The sequence below is a fragment of the Neofelis nebulosa genome, chromosome 13 (assembly GCF_028018385.1).
Source record: "Neofelis nebulosa isolate mNeoNeb1 chromosome 13, mNeoNeb1.pri, whole genome shotgun sequence".
In the NCBI taxonomy this organism is placed as follows: domain Eukaryota; kingdom Metazoa; phylum Chordata; class Mammalia; order Carnivora; family Felidae; genus Neofelis; species Neofelis nebulosa.
In genome coordinates, this window is record NC_080794.1 from 13,099,247 (window position 1) to 13,116,165 (window position 16,919).

General features: G+C 41.2%; 1 protein-coding gene across 1 annotated transcript in view; it reads left to right on the forward strand.

The window, feature by feature from the left end:
• The window catches only part of ASAH2 (N-acylsphingosine amidohydrolase 2), an 86,046-nt gene that overhangs the window by 10,741 nt on the left and 58,386 nt on the right, over positions 1-16,919 (forward strand). Inside the window, exons 2-3 of the mRNA XM_058696320.1 lie at positions 13,773-13,891; positions 16,580-16,711. Of these exons, the coding sequence (XP_058552303.1) occupies positions 16,585-16,711 (127 nt within the window). The 5' untranslated portion in view covers positions 13,773-13,891; positions 16,580-16,584. The remainder of the gene's footprint in view (positions 1-13,772; positions 13,892-16,579; positions 16,712-16,919) is intronic.

Sequence of the window (16,919 nt, forward strand, 5' to 3'; positions counted from 1 at the left end):
TGTAAGATATGGGTCACATTTAATTTAGCTGTATGTGGTTATCTAGGAATAAAACCTTTTTATTTGTGGCATTTATTGGAAACGTTAATGAAAGAAATGTTAAAGAAGATTTATAATTGAGCTCAGGAGTCTTCTTCATTAACTGGTGTTAATTAGGAGGCTATGTTAATCAGGATGGGTGGGGGGGGCTTGCTGTGGTAAAATCGTTGCTTAACACATAAGCATTTATCTCTTGCTTATGCAAAGCACACTCCTGGTCTGATGAGTCTCTGAAAGAGATTTCTTCCAAGTGGTGACTCAGGGATCGGGTAGCCTATCATCTGGGACAGGCACTTATCAGGGTCACCAGAGCAGAGGAAGAGAGATCATGTAGAACCCACACCCCCTCTAATGCCTCCGCATCAAATACTTCAACCTGCAAGTGACACATATCATTGCCACTCACGGCCCAAGGATCAGTGACTGCCAGGGGACCAGAGAGCATAACCTCCCTGTATGCCCACAAAGGAGCAAAGGACCAGATATGGACCAGTGTTTCCAGACTCCATGGCCATGACCTTAGGCAAGTACCGTAACTCATCTATTATGAGGGGTTTGGACCAGATGACTCGGTGACTGTCATCCTACCACCCTGAGTCTCAATATCTGATTTCGTCTTAGCTTTGTGATTTTTACTGCTTTGTACGCATGATTTCACTGTTCCTCTAAGAATATCAGGCAACTTCCAGCAAGGGACGGATGTTTGGTTTCTTATTGGCAGTATAACCTTTGGCTATTTGTTTCACTTTTCTATAACTCTTCTTTTCCTTTTTAATTTGAATATAGAATGGGGATAGGAAGAGCGCATCTTCAAAAAATTACCGAGTAGTAAATGAGGCAACTCATGTAATGTTTTAGAACAGTGTCTGGATCATTCTAAGAGTCCAGTAGGTTCATTTCATGTGATTTTATTTTTAGTTTTATTATTATTTTTTTAATGTTTATTTTTGAGAGAGAGAGAGAGAGAAACAGAGAGAGAGACAGAGCATGAACAGGGAAGGGGCAGAGAGAGAGGGAGACACAGAATCTGAAGCAGGCTTCAGGCTCCGAGCTGTCAGCATATAGCCCGATGCAGGGCTCAAACCCACAAACTGTGAGATCATGACCTGAGCCGAAGTCACATGCTTAACCGACTGAGCCACCCAGGTGCCCCCAGTTTTATTGTTTAAAGATGACTGTCCTTTTTGCCCTGGCTTGATAAGTGTCTACATAGTAACAACTCAGATAGGTGTTGTTGTCCTTCATGCCCTGGCGTGATTAGTCAGCCCAGCCCATGCCAGTCTCTTTCGTGTACCCACACATAAAATGGGGTCACAGACTCTACTTGTAGGTGTTCTGGGTCTTTCCCCAAGACCCTCACCTCCCGTGCACTGTGCCTCATCTGCCTTAGCACATTCATCTATCGATGGACACTTGGGCTGCTTCCATAATTCGGCAGTTCTAAATAATGCAGCAATAAACAGAAGGGTACATATATTCCTTTGAATTAATGTTTTTGTATTTTGGGGGTAAATATCCAGGACTGCAATTCCTGAATCATAGGGTAGTTCTGTTTTTAACTTTTGAGGAACCTCCATACTGTTTTCCACAATGACTGCCCCAGTTTGCATTCCCCCCTATAGTGCAAGAGGGTTCCTTTCTCTCCACATCCTCACCAATGCTTGTTGTTTCTTGTGTTTTTGCTTTTATCCATTATGACAGGTGTGAGGTGCTAGCTTATCTCTAATCATAGTTTTGATTTGCATTTCCCTGATGATCAGTGATATTAAGCATCTTTTCACGTGTCTGTGGGCCACCCAGATGTCTTCTTTGGGGAAATGTCTGTTCATGTTTTCTTCCCATTTTTAATTGGATTATTTGTTTTTTTGGGTGTTGAGTTGCACAAGTTGTTTATATATTTCAGATACTAACCCTTTATCAGATATGTCGTGGGGGTAATATCTTCTCCCATTCCTTAGGTTGCCTTTTAGTTTTGTTGATTGTTTCCTTTGCTGTGTGGAAGTTTTTTATTTTGATGTAGTCCCCATAGTTTATTTTTGCTTTTACTTCCCTTGCCTTGGGAGACATATCTAGAAAAATGTTGCTACAGCTGATGTCAGAGAAATGACTGCCTGTGCTCTCTTCTAGGATTTTTGTGATTTCAGGTCTCACATTTAGGTCTTTAATCCATTTTGAGTTTGTTTTTTGTGTATGGTAAAAGAAAGTGGTCCAGTTTCATTCTTTTGCATGTTGCTGTCCAGTTTTCCTAACACCATTTATTTAAGAGAATGTCTTCTTCCCATTGTATATTTGTTCCTCCTTTGTTGAATATTGACCATATAATTGTGTATTTATTTCTGCATTTCCTATTCTGTTCTATTGATCTATGTGTCTATTTGTCCCAGTACCACACTGTTTTGATGACTACTTTGTAGTAGTAATTTTGTAACTTTGTAGTATAACTTGAAGTATAGTAGTAGCTTTACAATATAACTTGAAGTCTAGAATTATGATTCTTCCAGTTTTGTTTTTGTTTTTGTTTTTGTTTTTGTTTTTCAAGATTGCTTTGGCTATTTGGGCGTCTTTTGTGGTTCCATACATATTTTAGGATTATTTGTTCTAGTTCTGTGAGACATGCTGTTGGCATTTTGATAGGGATTGAGTTAAATCTGTAGATTCCTTTGGGTAGTATAGACATTTTAACAATATTTATTCCTCCAATCTATGAGCATGGAATATCTTTCCATTGTAAATGGGATTTTATAATTTCCATTGTACATGGGGTTGTTTTCTTAATTTTTCTTTCCGCTACTTCATTATTAGTATATAGGAATGCAACAGATTTCTGAACATTGATTTTATATCCCATGACTTTACTGAATTCATTTATCAGTTCTAGTAGTTTTTTAGTGGAATCTTTAGGGTTTCCTATATACAGAATCATGTCGTCTGCAGTGAAAGTTTTACTTCTACCTTACCAATTCAGATGCCTTTTCTTTCTTTTTCTTGTCTGATTGCTATGGCTAGGAATACCAGTACTATATTGAATAAAGGTGGTGAGAGTGGACATCCTTGTCTCGTTCCTGACCTTGGGAGAGAAAGCATTCAGTTTTTCCCCATTGAAGATGATGTTTGCTGTGGGTTTTTCAGAGATGGCCTTTATTGTCTTGAGGTATGTTTCCTCTAGACCTACTTTGTTGAGGGTTTTTATCCCGAATGGATTCTGTACTTTGTCAAATGCTTTTTTTTGCGTCTATTGAAATGGTCATATTTCTCTCATTGAGGTAATATATCACGTTGATTGGTTTGTGAATATTGAACCACTTTTGCGTTCTGGGACTAAATCCCACTTGATCGTGGTGTATGATTTTTTTTTAATGTATTGTTGGGTTCAGTTATTACTAGTATCTTGTTGAGGATTTTTGTATCTGTGTTCATCAGAGATATTGGCCTGTTGTTCTCTTTTGTTGTGATGTATTTATCTGGTTTTGGTATCAGGGTAATGCTGGCTTCATAGAATGAGTTTGGAAGTTTTCTTTCCTTTTCTGTTTTTTGGAATAGTTTGAGAAGAATTTGTATTAAGTCTTCTTTAAATGTTTGGTTAGAATTTGCATGTGAAGCCATCTGATCCTAGACTTTTGTTTGCTGGGAGTTTTTTGATTACTGATTCAATTCCATTGCTGGTAATTAGTCTGTTTGAATTTTCTATTTCTTTCTGCTTCTGTTTTGGTAGATTATATGTTTCTAGAAACTTATCCATTTCTTCCAGTTATCCAATTTGTTGGCATATAATTTTTCATAATATTCTCTTATAATCCTTTGTGTTTCTGTGGTGTTAGTTATTTCTCCTCTTTCATTTGTGATTTTGTTTATTTGGGTTCTCTTTCTCTCTTCTTCTTTTTTTTTTTTTTGATGAGTTTGGCTAGAAGTTTATTAATTTTATAGTTTTTTTTCAAAGAACCAATTCTTGGTTTCATTGATTGTTCTATTGACATTTTGGTTCCTGTATCATTTATTTTTACTCTTTATTATTCCTTCCTTTTGTGGGTTTGGGGTTTCCTTTGTTCTTTTTTTTTTTTTTTTCTAGCTCTTCTAGGTGTAATGTTAGGTTGTTTGAGATTTTTCTTGCTTCTTGAGATTGGCCTGTATTGCTGTCAATTTCCCTATTAGAACCATTTTTGCTACATCTCAAAGATTTTGGACTGTTGTGTTTGCAATAGCATTGTTTCCATGTAATTTTGTGTTTCTTCTTTGATTTTTCGGTTGACCCATTCATTGTTTAGTGCCATGTTATTTACCCTCTGTGTATTTGTGGTCCTTCCAGATTTCTTCTTGTGATTTATTTCCAGATTCATAGCATTGTGGTCAGAAAAATTCATGGTATTATTTCGGTCTTTTTTAATTTGTCAAGACATGTTTTGTGGCCTAATATGTGATCTATTCTGGAGAATTTTCTGTGTGAACTTGAAAGGAATGTGTATTCTGCATTCTTAAGATGGAATGTTCTGAATATATCTGTTAAATCCCTCTGTTCCAGTGAGTCTGTCCTTCAAAGTCACTATTTCCTTGTGGATTTTCTTTTTAGATAATATGTTCATTGATATAAGTGGGGTGTTAACTTCCCCTACTATTATTGTATTATTATTCATTATTTCCTTTATGTTTGTTATTAACTGTTCATGTATTTGGGTGCTCCCAGTTTGGGTATATAAATACCTATAATTGTTATATCTTCTTGTTGGATTGTCCAATTAAAATTACATTGTCCTTCTTTGTCTCTTGTTACAGTCTTTGTTTTAAAGCCTATTTTGTCCAATGTAAATGTTGCCACTCCAGCTTTCTTTTGATATCCATTCACATGATAAATATTCTCCAACCCCTCACTTTCAATCTGCAGATGTCTTTAGGTCTGAAATGAATCTCTTGTAGGCAGCATATAGGTGAGTCTTGGGTTTTTTTTTTTTTAATCCATTCTGTCACTCTGTGTTTTTTTTAATACTAAAAAAATTTTTAAAAATGTTTTTATTTATTTTTGAGTGAGAGAGACAGGGCATGAATAGGGGAGGGGCAGAGATGGAGGGAGACACAGAATCTGAAGCGGGCTCCAGGCTTCGAGCCGTCAGCACAGAGCCCAATGCCAGACTCAAACTCACGAATCGGGAGACTATGACCTGAGCTGAAGTTGGCGCTTAACCAGGCACCCCTATCCTATGTCTTTTGATTGGAGATTTTAGTCCATTTATATTCAAAGTAATTATTGATAGACATGTATTTATTACCATGTTGTTACTTGTTTTGTGGTTGTTTCTATAGTTTTTCTCTGATCCTTCTCACTTTCTTTCAGGGTTTGTTGGCTTTCTTTAGTAATGTATTTTGGTTTCTTTCTCTATTCTTTGCATATTGTTAGTACTTTTTGACTTGTGATTACCATTAGGTTTATATATAACATTTGCACAGAGCAGTCTATGTTAAGTCGATGGTCATTTAAGTTTGAAACCATTCTTTACTCCTGTCCTCTTCATAATTTAGGTATATGGTGTTGTATTTTGCTTCCTTTTATTTTATGTATTCCTTGTCTAAATTTTACAGAAATACTTATTTTTACTCTTCTCTTTTTTTACTTTTCATACCTTCACTTACATTCTTTCCTTTCCATTTAATGAGTCCTCTGTAATATTTCTTAAAGGGATGGTTTAGTGGTCGTGAACCTTAGTTTTTGTTTGTCTGAGAAACTTTTTTTTTTTTTTAGGAACTCTTTATCTCTTCTATTCTGAATGATTGCCTTGCTGGATAGAGTATTCTCGGCTGCCCATTTTTCCTTTACAGCACTTTGAATATATCCTCCCACTCCCTTCTGGCCTGCAAAGCGCTAAGAAATCTGCTGATAAAATTGTGAGAGTTCTCTTGTATGTAACTGTCTTCTTTTCTCTCGCTGCTTTTAAAGTTTTTTCTTTATCATTTTTGCCATCTTAATTACCCTGTGTCTTGGGTTGATTTTTTTTTTTGGGGGGCGGGGGGAGGATCTCTGTGTTTCCTGGATCTAGATATCGATTTCCTTCTCCAGATTAGGGAAGTTTTCAGCCATTATTTCTTCAAATTAGTTTTCTTCCCTCCTTTCTCTGTCTTCTTCTTCTGGGATCCCTAGAATATGGACAATGTGGTGTTTTTTTCCACAGGTACACCGTGTGGACAGGAGATGCTAAGCATCTGAGATTTATGTAGAGGGAATGAATTACATCAAAAGATGTTGTCACTTTGTCCCTGAAATGATGATAAATGTAACGGCAGCCTCCTTTCCCCCGATCCGGCTTCATTGTCATGTATGACAAACAGGTCAAATTTGTCACTGCCAAACACAATAAATTCACACCCTGGTTTTGGAAAAAGATAAATCATCAGAGAATAATTTCCAAATACTCCGCAAAGGTTGTATAGCCCCACATTGTTTTTCTAAGTGTAGTAAAATAGGGACAATTTCAATTCCTATCTTATCTAAATTTCAAACCCTCTGGATGTTTTGAAAATAGCAAAGGACTCCCCTTCTTCCCAAGGCTGTGTGTGTCAAACTAATGGGGAGATCCTTGGAACCACCCGTGAAGAATATGCCGAGAAAATAACTGTGCTCTAAGGCTTAAACACGCAGAACCTACCATTCTTGGACATTTACGTTCAGCCTAATTAACATAAGAACTCGTTCACATCAGGCTACTGAGTTAACAAAGGACTTACCAAAATGTATGTCTACGTGAACCTTTCAGCTAGGTAGGTTTCTGTCAGCCTCCATTTTTCTAATAAGGAAAACAAAAGGGAGGGACTAAGGTCACTGCACAAAAAGCCTCAATCTTCAGATTCCAAATTCCAGTCCTTCCCATATACTGGATCTTTTGCCTTTATCTTTTGCCCTTTGTATTGAAGACACCACTGCAGTAAATTTGGGGAGACGAATCCTGCAGCCCCAAGGAGGGAGAGGTTATCTACCTTTTCCTGTGAGAAAAGCAGGACTGTCGATATTGCTGGAAACAAGGGCATGGTGAACCCCTTGGGGACGAGAGCCATGGTGCACCCTGTACCATACTGTCTTCCCCTTGTGCTCGGCCACTGTGTTCAGAGCTGGGACCTCCCTCATGGAAGGAACCTGGGCTTCCCATTGTAGTGAAGTATATCTATTAGTCTCCTTCTCAAACTCAACATATGACAGGTGCAGAAGGGGTTTACTAAGAAGCAGCCTCTCCAGGGGCGCCTGGGTGCCTCAGTCAGTTAAGCGTGTGACTGCGGCTCAGGTCATGATCTCACGGTTCATGAGTTTGAGCCCCACGTCGGGCTCTGTGCTGACAGCTCAGAGCCTGGAGCCTGCTTCTGATCCTGTGTCCCCCCTCTCTCTCTGTCCTTCCCCCACTTTCACTCTGTCTCTCTCTCAAAAATAAACATTAAAAAAATAATTAAACAAAACAAAAAAGAAGCACTCTCTCTGGCTTGGAACAGAAGGAGCCTCCCTTCTGTTGCTTAAGGTTTAAGGTCAAGATTCAACTGAGGCATATGGAAAGGTAAATCTATAAATAGTCAACTCATAATGGGACTGCTTTGGGGTTTAAAGGTATTTTTCAATTTCCTTTGCAAAACCTGTGAAGTGGTAAGATACCACCATGGCAGTCCTGTGTACTTAAAACTAATTTTTTTTCTGATCTAATGAAGAATTCATTATGTCAGACTACTCATCACTTTGAACTTTAAAAATGTTCCCAGAGGCAGGTTGGCATATGTTCAATGATTGGAATGCATATATTCTCCAAAGGGAGGTATGGTGCTCACTTTTGTGAGATTTAGCTTGGGCACGTTCTTAGCTGGAGCTAACAGAATCTACTCCAGAGGAAAGGTATTTATTAGGGGTTAGAGATAACTTGCCGAATCTTGGCAAAGGCTCAAGGCAGAGATTTGGGGTTGAGCTTCCTGCAAATACTCTCCAACTTAAATATAGACCTGAGCTGCTAAGGGATGGGCTGCTTTGGTCGTGGTCATGGAATAAGGAAGTGGCTGAAGCCACCACACTGCCAGCTCAAAGTCAGGCTGCCATGATCCAAACCAGGAAAGCAGGTGTCCAATACAGAGCCCCTCTCCTCAAGTGGCTCACTGCTGAATCAGAGTCTCACATGAGTGCATCTGAAAGGCAGAAATGAACCTGCATCTGGAACCCAGGGCAAATGAGTGTCTGGTGTTGGCATGCCAGCTGGGTTAGTGAAGCCCTCTGCGATGCCTGCCACAGTGCTTCACCCCATTTCTCTTCTCTCCACTGGCGTATTAAAGAGCAAAGCTTATTTCCTATCCATCTAGCCTCCTACCTGTCGTTATCTATGACCCAGCCATCCATCCATCCATCCATCCATCCATCCATCCATCCAACCATCCATCCATCCATCTGTCAAACCATCCAACCATCCATCCATCCATCCATCCATCCATCCATCCATCCATCCAACTATCTGATTTTTGCACTTCCATTATTATTATTATTATTATTATTATTATTATTATTATATTTTAAAAAATCTGTTTCAGGGATGCATGGGTGGCCCAGATGGTTACACGTCTGACTCTTGACTTCAGCTCAGGTTGTGATCTCATGTTTCATGGGTTAGAGCCCTGTGTTGGGCTCTGCACTGACAGTGTGGAGTCTGCTTGGGATTCTCTCTCTCCCTCTCTCTGCCTCTCCCCCCATTCACTCTCTTTCTCTCTCAAAAATAAATAAACTCTAAAAATCTGTTTCAGAATGGGTCTAAAAGATAAGGACTGTTTACAAAGGTATGACTACAATACCATTATCACAGTAACATTTTTAATAATAATCCCCTAATATCATCAAATATCTAGTCAGTGTTCAAATCTTCCCAATTGTCTCATCGTTTTCAAAGCCAGTTTGTTTGAAGTGGGTTCTAAATGATGAGGGTTTGGGTCTTACAGTGTAAGTTGGTGGGCATGTCTCTTCAGCCTCTTTTCATCCACAATTTCTTCTCCTTTGCTCCCCTCCCCTCCCCTGCCTTGGCCACTCTCCTCCCCTGCCCTTCTGCTTCCCCGCCTCTCTCTCTTTCTCTCCACTTCCAATTTCTTTGTTCAAGAAACTGGGTCATTTGCCCTACAATCTTTTGCCATCTGGATCGTGCTTACTGTATCCCCACATTGTCCTCTGATAGTTGTTTGTCTTTCATATTTTCTACAAACAGACCCTCAGATCTAGAGGAGGATCCAGTTTAGGGTTACTTTTTGGTAAGAGTATTTGAGAAGTGAGGGTGCATGCATCACTCAGAGGCTTGCGGTAGTCATTTGTCTCTCTCTTTGGTGACTTAAATCAGCATCCAGTTGGCGATCGTTGCCTGGTTCCATTCTTTCACTAGGGGTCTGCAAAGCATTTAGATTCTTGGTGTGTCATTCTTTCCTCGTTCATTGGCTCGGATTCTTCAAGTGTGAGAAACTCTTATCAACGATTTGCCTTTCCCAAGATACCTCTATACAGGAAGAGCAGAGTACATTCTTGATTTCTAGACCTCCCTCCCTTTTTCCTTCCCAGTTTTCAGAAAAACAAATTGGAATTCATTATTTTATTGTGTAAAAAAAATTGTTTTTAACGTTTATTTATTTTTGAGAGACAGAGCACGAGCAGGGGAGGGGCAGAGAGCGAGGGAGTCAGAGAATCCGAAGCAGGCTCCAGGTTCTGAGCTTTCAGCACAGAGCCCGACGTGGGGCTTGAACTCACGAACCAGGAGATCATGACCTGAGCCGAAGTTGGATGCTTAACTGACTGAGCCACCCAGGTGACCCTGGAATTTGTTATTTTAAATGCAGCATCTTTTAAAGGTAGTCAATGAGGTTTGGGTTTTTTTAAAGCATCATTATGACATCATGGATCTAAGCAAATTTGATTTGCTTCAATCTTCTGCAATTATCTTTTTAAAAAATTGATGTCCAGATTGATGCATTTGAGAGCAAACCTCTAGTTCTTTTTGACACAATTCTGATCGTCTTGCTCATCATCTTGACTTCCTTGACTTCCTTGATTCCTTGACTTCCTTGATGGTCTTATTGTGACATCTGTTTAACTATCTCCGTGAGGGAAGGGACACGTATATGACCTGAGCCAGGCCAGTCAGATGCTGTCTGTCAGGAACTGAGCCCTGAACAGACCTAGGAATGAAAACGTGTTGCAGGTTTCGTTTGTGTGTTTCTTGCCCCAGACCTAGAACCAGCCATTTCTTCAAGGATCGCTTGTTTTTTGTTTTTGTTTTCGTCTTGTTTTGTTTTATTTGTTTGTTTTGTTTTGTCTTAAGCAAGAAACAGTATTTAGAGACCACAACCTGGATGCTCTATGAAATAACACATGTTTTCAAAAAGTAATTTATTCTTCAATTATCCCAAGAATCAAAGAATGGAAAAGGATGAGATGATTAGCATGGGGCATAACCTTGCAAAGAGGGTTTATTTAAAGGCCATCCAGACAGAAATAAAAAGGAAGTACACATTACAATATTTGCAGTGATTTTTATCTTCCCCTCACCCCCAGGGGGTCTGGCTGTTTTTTTGGGTGCTTCAAGTCCCCTCGGCCCAACATGGCTCCTACCCTGGCCCTGCCATGGTGCTTGCCATCTTCTCGATTATTCTCACCCCTCCATGTTTAGAGATGGGTGTTCAAATGTCATCTGGGAGAAATGATACATGATGTAACACCCTGGTTACAATGATCTTACTGGACTAGACTGTGGGTCACCTCCTAAATCTCAGTGTGAATGAGCACAGCAGGGCTCCTTTCCTTGGAGAGGGAGGTGATGGGAGAGGACCGGCCGGGGTGGTGGGTGCAGCCTGGAGACCCTCCCACTGCAAGGGAGAAGGGAATCTGATGGCAGGTTACTAGGAGGTGTCCATTGTTTTTACCTGCCTTGATTTCATTTTGGAGATCTATCCTTCCCTCTTTGGGGACGGTCTTGTTGTGACATCTGTTTAACTATCTCTGTGAGGGAAGGGACACGTATATGACCTGAGCCAGGCCACTCAGATGCTGTCTCTTAGGAACTGAGCCCTGAACAGAACAACGTACAGACCTAGACAGCTGGAGTGCGTCCATCACGATGGTGAGACTCTGGTTTTGTTTTTTTTGCTGGTTGTTTTTTTTTGCCGTAACCATCTTTATTATCTAGATTGATTTTGACTGTAGCTCCTACAGTATTGGGATAAATTCCGCATTTAAACATCAGGGAAAGAAGAGAGACAGGCGAAGATGAAGCAGAAATGTGGTTCTGTGGGGAGCCACCCCCGATGCCCCAGACCTCAGGACGGGGGCTGTGCTCAGTCCATTGCTTGTCTATTTGTTTTTCATTTCTTTTCTTTTTTCTTTGATTTAAATCCCAGTTAGTTAACATATAGTATAGTAATGATTTCAGGAACAGAACGTAGTGATTCATCACTTATATGCAACACCCAGGGCTCATCTCAACAGGTGCCCTCCTCAATGCCCATCACCCATCTAGCCCACCCCCCACCCAACACCTCTCCAGCAACCCTCAGTTTGTTCTCTGTATTTCAGAATCTCTTATGACTTGTCCCCTCTCTGTTTTTATCTTATTTTTCCTTTCCTTTCCCTATGTTCATCTGTTTTGTTTCTTAAATTCCATGTATGAGTGAAATCATATGATACTTGTCTTTCTCTGACTGACCAATTTCGCTTAGCATAATACCTTCCAGTTCCATCCACGTAGTTGCAAATGGCAAGATGTCATTCTTTTTGATTGCCGAGTAATACTCTATTGTATATATATACCACATTTTCTTTATCCATTCATCCATCATTGGACATTTGGGCTCTTTCCATACTTTGGCTATTGTGGATAGTGCTGCCATAAACATGGGGGTGCATGTGTCCCTTCGAAACAGCATACCTGTATCCCATGGATAAATGCCTAGTAGTGCAATTGCTGGGTCGTAGGGTAGTTCTATTTTTAGTTTTTTTGAGGACCCTCCACACTGTTCTCCAGAACGGCTGCACCAGTTGGCAGTCCCACGATGGCGACGCTCTGTAAAGATTGTTCAGGACGTCCTGCCACCTGGATCTGCCCTGATCTCTGGCCTTCCAGAGCCTGTGTCTTCACCTGATTTTCTGCCTTCCAGTGGATTTATTTCTCTCTCCTTCCTCCGCTGCTTAAGTTAGCTGGATTTGCCCTCTGCTGCTTGGCACCAAGAATTCTAACATAAATGCATGAAAGGAACCCTCATTTACTACCATAATCTAACCCGTGCCCCACTATAGCAGAGAGCTAGCTGAGTGACATTATGAAATGCCCTGTTGGAAGGCCCTTAGATCTCGAATATTTCCTTTGGAATGTCGGGGGCTGGTCTCTCTTGACCCTGCAAGGAATTCAGTGGCCTATGTGTTCTTCCAACTGCTTCCTGGACAGCTGGGATCTAGCAGGGATAAAAGGAAATAGGGGTTTCCCTATTCCTTCCTCTCTGTCTCTCGTGGGCCATTGTTTACCTTCATGCTGCTCTATAGTATACCTGCTTCAAGAGGAGGGTTTTCCCCAATATAAAAATGTGCATGGTCCTTACAGATAATACCAAGAATCGAAAAGATGAAAACAAAACTCACAGTCTTATCACCAGATAATTACTTCTTAACATTTTGCTGTGATTTCTTACAGTCTTCGCTACCACAAATAGATAATGTTTGAAAAACAGGATTATAGGGGTGCCTGGGCGGCTCAGTCGGTTGGAACATCCGACTTTAGGTCAAGTCACGATCTCACAGCTAGTGAGTTCGAGCCCGCCTCAGGCTCTGGGCTGACAGCTCAGAGCCTGGAGCCTGCTTCGGATTCCGTGTCTCTCTCTCTCTCTCTCTGCCCCTCCCCTGCTCATGCTCTGTCTCTCTCTCTTTCTCAAAAATAAACAATAAACCATTAAAAACAGTTTATAAAAAAAATTAAAAATTAAAATGAACAAAACAGGATTATAATGTCTTATAAATTTAAAATAATACAGTAACTTTTTCCAAGTCATTAAATTATTTTCTTCTATATCATTGGTAATGGTTGCACATTATTCACATGGGCATTGTACGTCCATTATTTACATTCTTAGTTCATCTAAAGCCTCATTCTTTTCTTTTTACATTTATTTATTTATTTTGAGAGAGACAGAGCAGCAGGGGAAGGGCAGAGAGAGAGAGACAGAGAGAGAGAATCCCAAGCAGGTTTCACACTCTCAGTGCGGAGCCCAATGCAGGACTCGAACTCATGAATCGTGAGATCATGACCTGAGCCGGAATCAGGAGTTGGACACTTAACTGACTGATCCACCCAGGCACCTCTAAAACCTCATTCTTTTTGTATACAAGAATCTAAAAGTTAAAATCACTTTTCTCTTCTGAGATCAGTGTAAACGCTGCCCAGTGGGACCCATGGCCCACACTAATGTCCAGCATGCATCATCATTCCCTCTGGGTGAGTGACCAGTGGTAAGTAAAGCAAGTGCTCTTTTTGGTGAGCCAGGCTGTAGACCTCGCACAGAACTTGTACTGGAGAGGTGTGTAAGGGCCGAAATCAGTGACCTTCAGTCCTCCGGATCCTTTGCGACTTCTATCTCAGTATCAGGTTGTCCCAGGGGAGGCAGATAAGGCTCTTGTTATCAATACCCTTTAATCTCATCCTGCACCAAGCCCACAAAGGTATGCTAACGAGAACCCTAACTCTCTGGGCATGACTGGGAACCTCTTTCTTCAGTATGTTTCAGAACGTGCTGAGAACTCTGGGCTGAGCAACGTGCAAGGGGAAAGGAACAAGATTCTGGACTGTCATTTGCTTTGCTGGGATGTGGAATTTCTTTTGACGGGTTGAATCAGGTAAGAAAGTTCTGTTTTCTTGGAGGGAGAGAGAGGGATCTTGAATCATCCCCTTGTCTTAGATATCTTGATGAAATCCTAAAAGCTCCACTCCATTTCCTTAGCTTTGGGAAACCCATTTTGCCAAGTCATTACCTTTTCCTTCCACAGTCTTGTAAAACAGAGACCTCAGCATGGTAAAGATGTGCCGAGGGGCTCACTGTTGTCATAAAGCCTCATCACCGAGCTTGCAGAATTGCACTGGATCAAGTGAGAACCAGTGGGAAATGCCAAATCTTTTAAGTTACAACCACTGGCTCAGCTCTCCGTGGTCCATTTGCATTCTGAAGGCAGACGAGGCATTTGCTTTCTTTCACATTTGCCTTCAGATTTGGGGTCATCAAGGAAAAATAAATAGTGCTCACTGGTTAAAAAAGAACATTAAAAGTTGGCATTAATTCTGGCAACAGGGTGGTGAGACCCAGGGAGGTACATCATTGAAATCCGAGTAGGCAGTGCAAACTTTAGTGTTAAATCAAGTGCCATTGTGGACTTGTGTAAAAGGCTGGTGGTGGTGATCACTTCAGCCCAATAAAACAAGCAAAAAAGAAAAAAGTATTCTTTTGAACCATGTCTACTTGTTGCACAGGCTCCTAGCACGGGGCCACGTTTGCATCTGCAACGTGCGTGTAGACACTCGAGTTGGGAGATCCCCCTGTCGGTCAGCCATGTTTAGTTGCCCTGTCGGTCCTGCAATCCCAGCCGGCAGGAAGCCTAATGAAACCAAAGCTTTGAGAAAGAACTGGGTATACTGGGCTCGAGGTTGGCCACTGAAACAGCACCTAAGGACCAGTAAACTTATTTGGATCATCAGAGTTTCAGAGGCACATTTTAGAGGTGTCTCCTGACTCCTGGGGACTGGCCAGTGAATGTTGGGACCAAGATCAGAACTCATTTGTGTTGCCCTACATTTGAAATTGTCCCTAACGGTGGTGGTGAAGGTGATGACACTGGTGATAAGTGGTTGAGGAAAGCCTGCTAATAACCAAGAGATTCGGGAAGATGTTCAAGTCTCTTTGTCCACTTCCAGTTCAGCCCTACTTCTGAAGTATTTGATGTTAGACTGATTTTTAAACTCTAGTCCAGGGATTGCTCAATAAAATAACTACAAAGACCAGGTAGTAACTTAGATGGAAAAGATCCACTGGGAAGAGGTTGTGGTAGGCTGGAGAAGGCATGCTGTATCTATCTAAAGGTCACAGTAACTACTCGGTTTTACCAAGCTTCTGGCTCAGTGTTACCATGGTTTATGAAACGTGAGAGAAAACCTGAAGGTTTAGATTTGTAACTGTGGACTCTCTTCCAGATGGACTGTAAGCTCTTCCGTCTTGTCAAGTAAATCGAACTGAAACAGAAAATTGGGGCGTGCTAAGCCCACCCATTGGTTGCCAATTTACAACTCTTGGGGGGTAATAGCATCTTAATATGGCTGCATATTACCCATTGTGGGAGCAAGTCCTGGACTCTAATCCCATCTCATTGCTCAGGCTTCCTGAAGTATGGGTTAAGAAAACGGGTTCCAAAGTTTGTATGTGTGATTCCAATAATTCTTTAACACTAGCTTCATATAAATTCCCCTTGAGGACAGTAAGGAGCAGAGTCTTTGCTATTTTGGGACCTAATGATAAATGCAAACACCATAAACACCTATTGCAGTCTATGGGACGAATGAATTATTACTGCACCATCTCCTTTTTATAAGAACTCTATAAGATGGGTACTAAAATTATTGTCATCACCACATCCTTATTTACAGACAGAGAAACTGAGGCTCAGTGTTGGGGAGGATTCCCCAAGGTCATCCAGTAAGTGGCAGAAATGAGCTTTGGACTCTGGAGTTAGAAGGCAGAATCCAATTTTTATCCACCATATTATACTTTCTCCTGCTACCCGATATGGACTTTTAGCTTCTATAGCCTTGCTGAGTAACAATGAATCCTACTCCTAAAATATCTTCGGGCATCTGTAAGGACATTTCCTGCTATGGTAGAACACAAGAGCATTATCTTTGTCCCCATCCTTCAACAGGTTTGCAAGATGTGTGAGATCCTTCTGATGACAGAGAGGGAGATTTTCCTGATGTCTGGCTTGAGACCAGAGATGGTCTTCTGTGTTGGTTTCTCATCAAGTAGGAATTGAAAGTTAGCAAATGGAGTTGCAAGGCCAAAGTTATGTGTTTCACCTCCTTGTAGACAAGGTAGTTTTCCCAAGGCCATGACCACAGGGGACAGCCCTAACTGCAGCCAGCCTTCTCACAAGAGCAATCAGCCCTGTTGACAGATGTGTTCCAACCTAGGCCCGTGTGCAGATGGCTTCATCACCATAAATGAAAGCTGTATGATACAGCCAAGGAATACAAATAGATTTTTAGCTTCATTGCCAATGCCAAATGATGGGTGGTTCTCTAGAACGAGCGCTGTTCCAGGAAGTGTTTGGAAACCACATCTAAGCTTATCAAAGAGTGCTATAATTGCTTGGTCTTGTCTGCCATGGCCCCGGATGTGATAGGTATGCTCTGTACTTGTCCTCCCTGGTGTATAGTCCATTCTAGAAGAGCTAAGACATCTTAACCTTGGGCAGCTCAAAGCATATGTGTTGTAGTTTGTGGTTCTGCCATTTTCTGCCTCTTCCATTTCTGCTTTTCCTCAGGAGACATGGCCAAACACACCCTCTCCACATTAGAGGCATTCCTGATTTTCCTCCTTGTGATGATGACTGCTGTGACGGTAGCCCTCCTCAGCCTCTTGTTTATTACCAGTGGGACCATTGAAAATCATAAAGGCAAGTTGTCATGGGCTCCCTTGGATGCTATTCCTAGCCTGTGGGAAATTTCTGGATGACTGGGGACACGAAGGCAAGGAACAGTGCCTGCTGATAATGCCAATAACAGGGCAGTTCAACTGGTATGTAAGCAGCCTGGGATGGCCACCGAACCCGCCCATTAATTGTACTTTCTGCATTGACAGCAATTGTTATCAGGCTTACCTTT